Genomic DNA, 13,088 nt, shown 5'->3' on the forward strand with positions numbered 1-13,088 from the left:
ACTGCTTAATATTGGGATGCTCAAATAATGCTTCATATTTTATTATGAAAAATTATTAATTGGACAGTCGTATCTACCATTTAATCACTGTGAGTAGAGGACCCTTAAAGATTACTTAGAATGAAATTTTTAAACATTTCACACCTAAAGCAGCTGTTCATTTCCAGGATTTATAGTTTCGAGAAATGAACTGAATCGACCATTAAAAAAATTCACACATAGTGAAATTTTGAATGATTAATGATTTTTAGAGAATGAAAAAGTCATCTTTAAAATCTAACGGAAAAGACCGAAAAAAACCCTGAAAAAATCTAGCATAATAAACACAAAAAATGATGGCAAGAGTCTAAATTATTTGATAATGGCATTTAGCTCTGATTATGATGTCAGGAGTAATTCCAGGAAATTCCTACTACGATGAATAACAATTTTTTTCCTTTTTCCCTCTTTAAAGAATTGAAATCCATTTATCTTGTTGATAACAACCATGTCTTGGATAAAAGCAACAAGAATAAAAAAATGAAAACTAAACTTGAGAGAGAAGATGAAGCAAACTTTTCCTTTTTATAGAGTACAACTGGCAACGTCTTTGTTCCAAACTATGCAGGAAGAGGATAAAGTTGGTGTGAGATATTTAATCTTCTTCATTTAAATGACCTGTTAACACTCTTTTGGACGCCTGACTATTCGAACTTTCATTCATATTATAATGGAGAAACGCGTGAAGTTACTCCAGAATGAGTGAGGGTTTATACTCTTGGGTTTAAACATTCAATGTAAAATGATGAATTAATTTAGTTGGATTAAAATGTAACCTTATGTTATAAGAGGGTTTTGTTGACAGACCTCGTGATTTTGAACGGTAGTCAGTTGATGAGGACACATGTCACACTGACAGAAAGATGACAGATTTGGCATGCATTTGCCCTCCTACATGGCGCATTTACGGAGAAATCGGGCCAAGAATTCTAAATCCTTTTATCACGAAGGAGTTTCCTTACGAATAGTCCATACCATGACCTCTTTGAATGTTGTGAAAGATAACGAACAGCCTTCTTATGAAGCAAATACTTTCAGATTTCAGAATCAAATCCCTTGTGTTCTCGATATAAATCCATATACAATGATACATGATGCAGACTATGATATCGATATAAAATACTCAGGTTGAGGTTGAGGTTGAGGTTTATATTTTTATGGCACAAGAGCCAGAATTGGCTATGCTGCGCCAAGACACATGGTATGAATATATTACCATACGATTAAAAATCTTGTTTCCTCCAGGCTAAAAATTGATAAAAACATTTTGTTAAAAGTATTTATAAAAAGGTACGAAACTTTAAATAAGAAAAGTCTATTGTTAAAACAAATGTTTTTTTTTTTAAATAAACAATGATATTTATATAAAATGAATAAAGTTAGTAGCTCTTAAAAAGTCAAAAATATTACGGTGAGGCTGTTCTCCAACCAGTTCACGCAAATCCAATGATGATGAATTAAAGAAATGCGCACGATAAAAATTAAATTTGGGACATTCAATTAAAATATGTAAAACTGTAAGATTAACGTTACAATCCGAACACATTGGTATCCTCTCGCCAAACAAAAGATGTTTGTGAGTTAGGCGGGTGTGACCAATTCGTAATCTAGTTAATTTTACATCAGCCCATCGAACCGAAGCAGCAGGCCACACTCCAATTGTCGGCTTGATAAAGTGCAGTTTGTTTTCAATTTCATGATTCCAAGATTCTTGCCAAATTGAAAGAATATAACCACTATACATATCAATATAAAATACTCAGACTGTAGTACCTTCAGTAAAACTTCCATTTAACAAAACTCTCTATGTAATTTTGATCTTAAAAGGCATTCACACATTGTTTTCTATCTATATTATGAAACATAATTTCTGTAGAATGAATGAAGTTTTCTCGCCAATTTTTTTTGGTTTAATTACAACGGTTTGAGATTTCTCATGTGTATAAATACCAACGAACACAGCTAAATCAATTGCCATAAAAATAGCAGCATCTGAAAGGCAAGAAAAATGTTGAAGTTAAGAACTGTTTCATTTTTTTCATTTCAAGGAAGATATTGTGATTCTCAATGTCTTATGGTGTATAGTACATTTTGTGGACACATATATTTATTTGTATGTGTGTAAGGAATGGGGTAGCGATACGATTAATTTACGTATAAAGTGCTTCAATACTCTGAAGAACGTGCTTTTTATAATAAACCTTCATAAAGGAGGATTACATACTTTTTATAGTTTAGGATATATGTTAAAGCCAATAAAGATTATTTCCACTCTTTTGACTTTTGTTCCCTTGTTTTCATTCCTAAATTTAAAAATTTCTTTATCATGAATTTCTTTACATCGAAGTTTCTAATGACATGGAGATACTTCAGTCAGTAGGGACTCTATTACAGTTTTTTGGATAAAAGAAAGCTCCAATTTTTAATGATATAGATGAAAAAAAAATCTTGTAATATTTTGAAGTTGATACTTATTGCTAATAAAAAGACATTCCGTTAATCTGCTTTTGAACTCATTTAAACTCAAAACTCTTTTTTATATTTTCCAGTGAATTGCTCAACTAAGCGAAATGATCATTACGCTGAACTGAAGTAAAAACTTGAATTGAAGAAAGAACAAAAAAGTCAAAAGGCTAAATACTAAATATACAATCATTTAAAAAGGAACTGATAGCAAGTAAGCAAGATGTAATTTTGAATAATGTATTCAAAATATTTTTGTAAGTTCTCAAGTATACAAATGATATAATGAGACATGTAATTTCAGTAAAATAAATAGAATTTAGAGTAATTCCTATTTTATGAAACTTTGATTTGTATTTAAGACATTATGAAACTTTTTGAGTTTTACTTCCCTGTTTTCAAAGCGAAAGTATTGTAACCATCAAGAAATTCGAACGCCCATTTTGATAAATCGCCACGTTTCAGCCCTCTCTGTGTCTGAAAAATACATTTTTGGATATATGTTTGTCTGTCACTCTCACTGCGAACACGATAACTCAAAACAGTTTGGCATACGATTTGATGTATGGTTTTACACCACATTTGTAGACTTTTATCAAATTTTCAGGAAAACCCATTTAGATAAAATCCGGTTTCTGATACTTGTGTATTAATGGCAACTCTGTAATTGATAATAAGAAAAGTCGCCAAATACCTCACGTTGTAATACTTTTTGGTAACTATTGGTAACTAAGTTGAGGCGTTCTTTAATATGCTGTGAAGCATACAAATCTCATATACGGGACTCCAAAAAAAAAATTGAGCACTCATAATGTGCAAGGCTTTACCGAACGCGCAAAATTTTATGCGGGTGTCAAGAGGGAAGAGAATAGAATATGCAATTTGGAGGGACCACTCATGATTAAGATCTTATGGATGTATATAATTCTTGCTTAAGTTTATATAGGATCGGCATTTACGACTTCTAATTCTTCAAATAAATAAAGTTTATCGAAGATTTTGCATTCAAACTTAGGCTTTTTAAATATGGAAGCTTATTGTTACTGATATCCTTATGCATGTTTAAATAAAAGATATGCTTGTTAATTACCTTTAAATTTCCTTTGCTTTTTGGATTTTTAACATAAAGAGGCCATTAAAGGGACTCATTTAGGTCTCAGTTACTGGGAAATTGAAGAAAGCGAGGATAAAATTAAAGCACCCGTAAAATCTAATTTACTATCGGCTGCACAATTTTTTTGTGAAAGAAAGTTGTAAAAATTTAAATAAATGAGCGCGAAGAATACTTTTTCTACTTTTTTCTCAACAAAGAATATTGAGGAAAAATTATAATAATCGTCAAATATTTTAAGACTTTCGAGATTAAAACCCTTCATATATTCAAAAAATGTGAAGCTTATGTGCATTAATTTATATAATTTTGTCTGAATATAAAAGAAAAGGTAGATCAGTGGAATTTAGTGTTTAAAAAATAAATATCGAAATTTCAAATCCATATCAAAGTTTGAATTAATTTTTTCAGAGATAAAAAATATTTTTCATAAACACATACGTTGCTTCTTTCTTTGTACTAACAGATTAACAAAACCAAGCCCATTTACAAACATTATTTAATGCATATTTAAAAGTTAAGTTGAAGCACCCGTAAAATCTAATTTACTATCGGCTGCACAATTTTTTTGTGAAAGAAAGTTGTAAAAATTTAAATAAATGATAATCCAGTACAGAGTTTTGATTATTAATAAGGGAAGAAAAAGAAATATCACTGACAACTGAATGATGTTAGTGACACTAATGGCAATATGAACATAGCATTGACACTGATATGAACATTTTTGGTAGAATTTCGCATCTTCGAAAGGAAAGAAAGCACTAATTTCTCAAGAAACTCTTCACTCTGTCATAGTTTTATATTTTTCTTTAATTTATTCATGACTGTTAATGGGAGCAACATCTGCTGCAAATAGGAGTGGCATGTGTTTTTACGTCTTATATTCAGATAAAGGAGAAAAATTGATTTTCAAAATATTTACATGAATACTTGTAAATGGTGTTTCATTGTCATTATTATTAAAAAGAAAGTTCCAAAAGTCAGAAAAGAATGTTTAAAAAAATTTGAACCTGGTATATATATATATATATATATATTGTTTATCCAGGATTTTCTACAGCTCAGAAGAGTTTTTAGTTTTATAGATGGAGATATGAAGGAAGGATGGAATATGATTGTATCAACTTCCTGAAATTGTTTTTTATCGTAAAAGCAGTATCATTTTCAAATAAATTTTGACATTGGTCATCACTTCCTGTGTTTATTATGCTTGGTCTAAATCTATCTCACTTCATCCTCTAAAATCATATTTTTTAAAAAAATTTTCTTTGTAAAACATTTAAACTTATGTTATATCAATTTAATCTTCGAAACTTTTAACTATCAGAAATTGCCTAGGGTTTGAATTAAATTTTCTACAATTTCATCTCATGTAGTCTTTTGCTACTTAACGTCCTGAATATGTCGATATGAAACTCCAATTATTAGGTTTTGTGGATTAAAATACGAAAAATGATCCTTTTTTTTCCTAAATTTTTCCGCGTAAAGAATTTAAATTTATGCTAGATCAATTTAATCTTCGAAACTCTTAATCATCAGGAGTTGCCTAAGATATGAATTAATTCCACAATTTCATCCTATGTAGTTTTTTTAAATTTCTCTTCTTAACATCCTGGATATGTCGATATGAAACTCCAATTAATATGGTAAAAACATGAAATTTATGGATTAAAGCATGAAGAATTTTCCTGACTAAAATACTTGATTTTATTATCACATATGTTACTTGTGTCTGTGCTATGAATGTGAGTTTTTATAAAAAAATGAATTATAGCATATTTCTGTCCAGTCATCGCATTTCTTCAAGAAATTATTAGCACTTGAACGGAAACCAGTTTTCATCTGGGCATTTCCGTCGATAATCAGCATGCGGCTCGTGTAAATTTTGGAGCAGGCGAGTGGTAGAAGCCCGGGGGATTTGTGTATATATAGGCCTTGGTAACATACCTATAGGCACTTTCAGACGCTGTTGTCTTTAACATTGTAGGCTTTCCAGCTCTCCCATACTCCTCCAGCTCAAAAATGAAGGTATGTATACCGGGTATTTTAAGACTTTGCACTTAATTAATTATATTTAAAAACTCTAAGTATATGATTTCTCTATATAAAATTATTTTATATATATTAATAAGAATTATTACTATAAAAGTTAGATTTCAATATTTTTCAATTCATTCTTTGATAATATGAATTTAAATGTATATATTTTTAAAATTTAGTTAATTCTAATTTTTATGCTAGACCATTAGATCATAAATAAAAATGGATGCAATTCTACAATCTTTACTGAAATCATTTAAATACTCATAACAATAATAGGAAATTCTATCAATAATAATTGAAATTGTTAAAAATGTAGGAGTAATATTTGAAGTATATAATTTTTCAATTATCTAGCAATCAAGGGTTTAAAATGTGATAGTTAATATTTAGTATTTTTAAATAAATAAATGTTCTAATCTCTCAAAATCAAACCCCCTCAAAATTCAACTTATTTATGAATTCCAATTCAGCCAAAATTCAGCAGGTCAGCTAAAATTCATAACAAATAATTTCAACTGTTTAAAAAAGACATTTGAGATTAATCTGATCATCAAAAACATTTTACTTTTTATTGAAAATTAAATAGAATTTTGGCTTTATACAAATTAAAAATAATTAAAATCTGTAATTTTAAATTAAGAGCCGAAAATATATTCTTGCAAAACTGATATTTTTTCATCACTTTACTACATTAATAATTAAGAAAAACATTATTAAAGTAAATTTTCCATGAAATAGTAAATATTTAAATTTTTTTATAGTTAAAATGTAGCAAATGCGTTTATAGAATTAGAAAACTGAAATTGTTGCATCTATTCATTTTTTATGTCAGTGAAGCAATAAAAATATATAGATACCTCGCATTATTTTAAAGACATTTATTCAAAATTTCTTTTTATAAAGTCGTCAAACGAATTTCCAAATTAGAATTGTAAATGCATCTTTAAATATTATTTACAAATACTTATTTGGATACAAATATGAAATTTTACCCCCGCATATTTATAATGGCATTTAAACTCATGATGAAATAATAATTTAAATGTTAGGACCTTATTCTTATATTTGAAAAAAGGATGGTAAAACTAAGCGCAACAATCATTTTATTAAAAACTATGCAAAACTATGTTCATATTAATCAAATGATATATTAAATTCAATGATTTATATCTTAGAATAAATTTTACCATTATATGTATATATAAATTCATTGAACTTCAGTCGACCACCAATTCATTATACGCTATTTTTTTAATTCCTTTGACAATAAAATGTATTATTAATTAAGGCTTAGTAAATCATCAAATGGAATATAATACTGCAAACTTTTTTTTTCGAGATACATGATATTATTAGAATTATTTGCGTTTAAAAACGAAATAAAAATTTTACTTTCGATCATTAAAAATCTTTTAGCTAAACTCGTTCTTTTCTATTTTTATATAGGTTTTTATCGTCCTCGCCGTTTTGGTGGCAGTTGTCTCATCTCAAAGTGTTGTAAGTATATTAGGGTCTCCTTGAACTGAACACGAATTCTTAACTGAACTATTTTTCTAGAAAAAAAGTTTTCTTTTTTTTATTTTAATTAAAAAATATCATTCAATGATTCGCTATCAAATCATAGAACGGCAATTTTTAAGCATAAACTTGCATCAAGATTTAAAACGATGGAATTTGCTTTAAAATATTCGAATTAAGCTGCTGCAAAATATATAATAATTCAAAAAGGCTTCTCTAACTATACAAATATACAAATAAATTAAACAATTTTCATGAATATATATAAGAAATCCATAGGCAAATATTATAAATTTTTGTTTTTATTCCATTTTTTTGTAAAATTCAGTGTTTTAATCTGACAAAATACATTGAGATTAAATCAATCAAGCAAAATTTGTTATTTCAGTTAATGTTAAAACTGCTTCTTCTCTTTCATTAACAAAAGGCATTTCGATATATGTGCCTAATACTAAAATGTCGATGATGTGCAGGCCAGCCGATTTAATACATAGTAATCAAATTAGGTACAAAAAAATTTCGCAGAATGGGCAATTTTTTGAAATTTTAATTAATAAAATTTAAGCGAGATTTAACAGTTTTTCTAGAATAAAATTCATAAATGTTACTACATAAAATGATTTTTACATTAGTAAAATCTTTTTTTAATTGTCTTTTTTATGATACCAATTTAGTTGGTCGATGTTTTTTTGAATTTTGACGATTCTTTAAAATGTTTCTTTCATATAATTTTTATTATTGTAGTAAAATTGCAGATAATTTTTAAACATTTATCGCATGATTTTTTTTTGACATTGATTCAAGATCCTGTTTATTGTCAATTTGGTTTTTATTAGAAAAAAAAAAGTGAAATTATAAAACTGAAAAAACAAAAAAACAAAGTGCAATTAGAAGAAAGATTACATGCTGAATTATATTTCTGATAATATTGTAATATAATGGAGCTTGATTCCGTAGACTCAAGAACAGGATTAATAACATGATTATAACATTAAGAACATGATAATAGTATAAAACTATTAAAGTAAGGTATTAAAATCTGTCGTAATTTGTATATAAAATCAATTTTTGATGAAATCATGAACATAAAGCTATGCATAAGAGATTTAATTGAAATTACAACTAATATTCCTGGCGTATCAATCGATCATCGAAAATAATTAGTTTAATATAAAGGAAAATTATAAAATTTTTCAAATAATTCGTAGTTTCCTTTTATAAAAAAAATTATATGTTATCAACGAAATTGATTTTACTATGTTAGTAAGCTGGAATATGAATGCTTAAAAAGAACTTTAAAGCGATAAGAACAGAAGTAACGACATAAAAATGAAATTATTGTAAAATGTATTATTTTTAAAGTCAAAAATGACTAGATTAAGGTACCATTGTCATATTAAGCTAAAATATTTCTTATTATTTCAAATCAAGCTGGACATTTGAAAGAGCAAAGTAAACAAAAAGAGAAATTTTCCTTTGATCTTGCACACTAAATACTCCGATTTTCTACAAAACAAGCAAAATCCACTACCACTTAAGAAAAAATCAAAGTGATTGTATGCAATATAAAAGATCGTACCTATTTCATAAGACATTCGTTTATTTCTAAGTTTCTCAAGTCAAAAAGAGGCACCTTCTAATTAGATATGTATCTGCATTTTGCACATAAAAACTTTCACATGTTAATTTAAACGATGCACGTAAAGTATAATTTTTACTCTTTTATATAATTACATTTGCAGAGGTTGAGATTGGCCAGATGTTAAATCGTAAAAAAATTCTTCACGATTTAGAAACATTTCTTATTTTGCAAGGAATTCGTCACCATTTTTTTTGTCCCACTCAGTTTTTTTAGCATTTGATATTTTTATGTTTTTGTTTATTTGCATATCCATAAGATCGTATCGTTTATTTGTGAAGTTAATATTTTTCTATTATATCATTATTTATTCAGTGCCTTTTTTCAGCAAACTTGAAGGCCTTAAGTATTAAAAGAACAATATTCAAGCTATCAAAAATGAGCTTATGTAGCATTAGTTTTCAGCTTATCTCTAATTAAAAACAGTTAGACTATTGCAGAATGTAATGACAAGAAATGTTAACAAATCCTGGCAAAGCTGTGTATGTTTCACAGGAGAATTCTATCTTCAGAAGCATTACATCCCATGTCTATACGAATACCTTTAATTTCAGGATCCCTTGGCCAAGCCCATCCCCTATTCCTTCAGCTACACTTCCAACACTGAAGATGGGGGCAGTAGTGGTCACCAGGAAAATGGCGATGGAGCTGGACGAGTGACCGGATCTTACACCGTGACCGATCTTGAAGGACACAACAGAGTTATCGAGTACATTGCTGACGAAAATGGTTTCAGAGCTACCGTCAGGACCAACGAACCAGGTACTGCCAACCTCAACTCTGCTGATGTGAAAATGGAATCCACTGGTGACGATAATGGAATCGCTGCTGCCTATGCCGGAACTCTCCCTGCTGCCGCCCCTGCACCAGCAGTCGCCCCAGTCACCTCTGGACGACCTGGAGTCCGATACGTCTTAGTTCCAGTCACTGACCCTAGAGCACGAGGATATTATTAAATTAATTAATTAATGTTTTTTTACGGTCATAATAGCTTTATTGAAGACAAATATATCTCGGAGTAGATTATTATAAAGAATATATCCATTTTATGTGCCATGTACCTGTCAGTAGTTGTTATTATTTGTGCATGTAGAGTCGCTTGCTTTACAATATTATAAATATTATTGAAAGTCAAAATTAATAAAAGCGATAAAATTAGAAAATATAATTATTTAAATGTCGATTAAGTAAAGCTTAAATCATGTTAATAGATAACCGATATAGAAACATTACATTTTCATGAGAAAACATTTAGTAAATGTTTTCATAATGCTCTTTTGAAAAAGTTTTATTTTTAATTTTCAAACACATATGTAATATATTATTTCTTCTAAGTCACAAATAATAAAAATATCTTATATTGTGAATTTTGTGATAAAACCCAACCAGCATAGATGTATTTGTTTACCATATTGTTTGTTGATAAATAAATAAAAATATTTGTTGCAATTAAGACATTGACCATTCATTAAGTACAAAATAAGGCTCTGCTGTACCAAATTTGCTGCAAAGTTTGAAACATCTCACCCTTCTTCCAACATAATATTTTTATCAAGGCATTTTAACTCGGTTATATAGGTTGGCTACAGTGGACGAGTAACCTTTCTCATATTAACCTTTTCTAAATTCTAAAACGTACTTGGATTTTATTCCGAAATTTTGATGATTTCTTTGAATTATAATACTCATCATTTAATTTTAACATTTCAAGAGAAGAATTTCGAAATTTTGAAACTGTTTTCATCCATTTTATTGATACCTGTTTATAGTATCATTCTTGAATTTTATGCATTTACAATTGGCAAAAAAGCATCAAATAAAGACACAATATTCACTCTAAACAGGCCAAAGTTTTAGAATTGCTAGGAACCCTAAAAAGTCAACTTGAAATGGGATGTAAGGCAAAAAGATTTAAAGAAAATTAAATATGTACCAAATGTTGTTCTTTTCATATAAATAATTTGATAAAATTTAGGAATAATGATATTATTTAAAAAATCGTAATTTTAAAAATTAAATACAATATCAATACGTTTTTATTTCAAATTTTAAAACCCAGCTTTATTTAAATCACATCGGTATAGCAATAGAAATTTTAAATTAATTTAGCACATGAAATTGAAAAAAGAATAAAATCGAATGAATTTTAAAGAAAAGTAAAAGAAATAATTAAAATGTTGACAATTACAGATAACAAAATAATAAAAATAAATATTTGAATACATAAGATAGGAAATGAAATACCAGATGGAGGATACAATTTTCCTTTCAATTCTATCACTAAATGTGGAATTCAAAAATTTTATAATTTTTAAGGAATTTGAAACTATTTGCAAAATTTAATAAAAAGGATATCATGTTATTAAAATTTAAAATTTTCTTTGCTTTGTCCATTCTGTTTGACGACAAAAAATGTTTAAAATAGCTTAAAATGTGTGATAATATGTTCACAATCATTTTTTTAAATTATGCATGCTTGTAATAAATATATATTTGGGAAAATAAATCAGGTTTATAGTTGTAAAATATTGAGTTGGAAAAGAAATATGATACCATATAACTTTATCCTTTAAACTTTGAAAAGTGAAAGAGTAGTTTGCAGTTTAATTTAGTATCATGTGAGAACATGATGTTGTTCTGGTTATGGGGTTTTGAAGCTCGAAATAGCCTAGGCATTGAATAGTGAAACTCAAAATTGCGTAGGCAATGAATAAAGCCTAAATGAAAATTTTCATCATCATCTTTTAATCGCATATATTTTTTGCGTGCTTTTACCAGTATTGCTTATATATATATATATATATATATATATATATATATATATATATATATATATATATATATATATATATATATATAGAGAGAGAGAGAGAGAGAGAGAGAGAGAGAGAGAGAGGGAGGGAGGGAGGGATAGAAAAGTCTCGTGATTCTTTCAAACCGGTTTAAACTGGTTAATGACTTAATTTAATTATTGACTTAAAAATAATAATGTTCTCACATGATAACTTGAAATTTGCGATCATAGATTTCATTAAATTTTTTTTAATAAAATTATTTTTATGAAAACTTTCGAGAACACAAAGAAAAATGCTGTGAAAATTATTAACTTTTTAAATAAAATATTTCTTTCTTTAACATTGACGAATTAATAGGGGAAAAAATTAAAAGTCTTTATGTATGCAAATAAGGTTTTTAGATAAAAATGTAGCATTGGATGTTCAAACAACTAGTAAATAAATTTTACAAAGTCACAAATCAGAAATTTTATTTACAATATAAATATGTACAAAAACGGTCTTAAAAAATCCGGACATGTAATATTAACTAATTATTCCAGAATATTATTAGAAGAAATTCTCAAATTGTCCAGTGTTAGAGCTGAAAAAGAGCCTTTTATTATCTTAATTAAATAATATGTTCAAGCATTTTTGGGCTTAAAGGGACTCTCAGTTTTTACTTTCTCGTGTAGAAAGTGTCTAGCGTCCTCGTATACAAAGAGAAAATATTAGAATCGTCAAAAAATTCAAACTCGTAATTTCTCTGAATCTTCCCAATTCAGACCTTCATCTGTCCAAAAATACAGTTTTGGAATTATGTCTGTCCGTCTGCCTGTGAGCACGTAACTCAAAAACGCTTCTCCCGCTAGTCTTTTTCATTTGAAATCCAACTTACGATACAAGTTTTAATCACTCATACTCAACTATTTTTCTGAAATTTGTCCTTTTCCATTAAAATTTAGAGTTTAAATAAATGTACTCGCGAGGAAAATTTAACAAACAACTATAAAAGGGAGATTTCTATTAATTGCATTGAATAAAATCCAAAGAAATTTGGTTTGTAGCTCAAGGTTAGTATTGCTATATATTTTAATTGAATGCACTTTCGCTACAATAAAACATTCAAATTGTTGTTCATGTTCTTTTGATCTTAAGGAAAATCAGTGTAAACAGATGTTTAAAATTGTATTTGAATCATTTAAAGAACAGTAGACATATTGTAAGAAAAACTCTTATTGATTTCATGATAAAATGCGCCCCTAAGAAATCGATCTAAGAAAGCACTTGCAAGAAATGTCGCCAGTTGGATGAATGGAAGCAAAACAGACGCAGATTTGAAAAAAAACCCCTCTAAAACTATCGAAAAACATTACATTTAGAAATGGCAATAGTAATATAAGAAGATAAAATCAAGAAAATACCACTTTAGTTCTGAGGTACGATATTTAACAGCGATTGACGAAAAAAGAGGAAATTGTCTATATACTATATTAATTGA

The 13,088-nt window shown here is 28.0% G+C and overlaps 1 protein-coding gene across 1 annotated transcript; it reads left to right on the forward strand.

Annotated features, from left to right (window-relative positions):
• The first annotated feature begins 5,529 nt into the window (after window positions 1-5,529).
• On the forward strand, window positions 5,530-9,919 carry LOC129969709 (cuticle protein 10.9-like). The gene is made up of 3 exons (XM_056084405.1): window positions 5,530-5,641; window positions 7,103-7,153; window positions 9,368-9,919. Exons 1-3 carry the CDS (start codon window positions 5,636-5,638, stop codon window positions 9,767-9,769), a joined length of 459 nt encoding a protein of 152 aa, XP_055940380.1. The 5' UTR covers window positions 5,530-5,635; the 3' UTR covers window positions 9,770-9,919.
• Window positions 9,920-13,088: the final 3,169 nt, after the last annotated feature.

The sequence above is a fragment of the Argiope bruennichi genome, chromosome 5 (assembly GCF_947563725.1).
Source record: "Argiope bruennichi chromosome 5, qqArgBrue1.1, whole genome shotgun sequence".
NCBI lineage: Eukaryota > Metazoa > Arthropoda > Arachnida > Araneae > Araneidae > Argiope > Argiope bruennichi.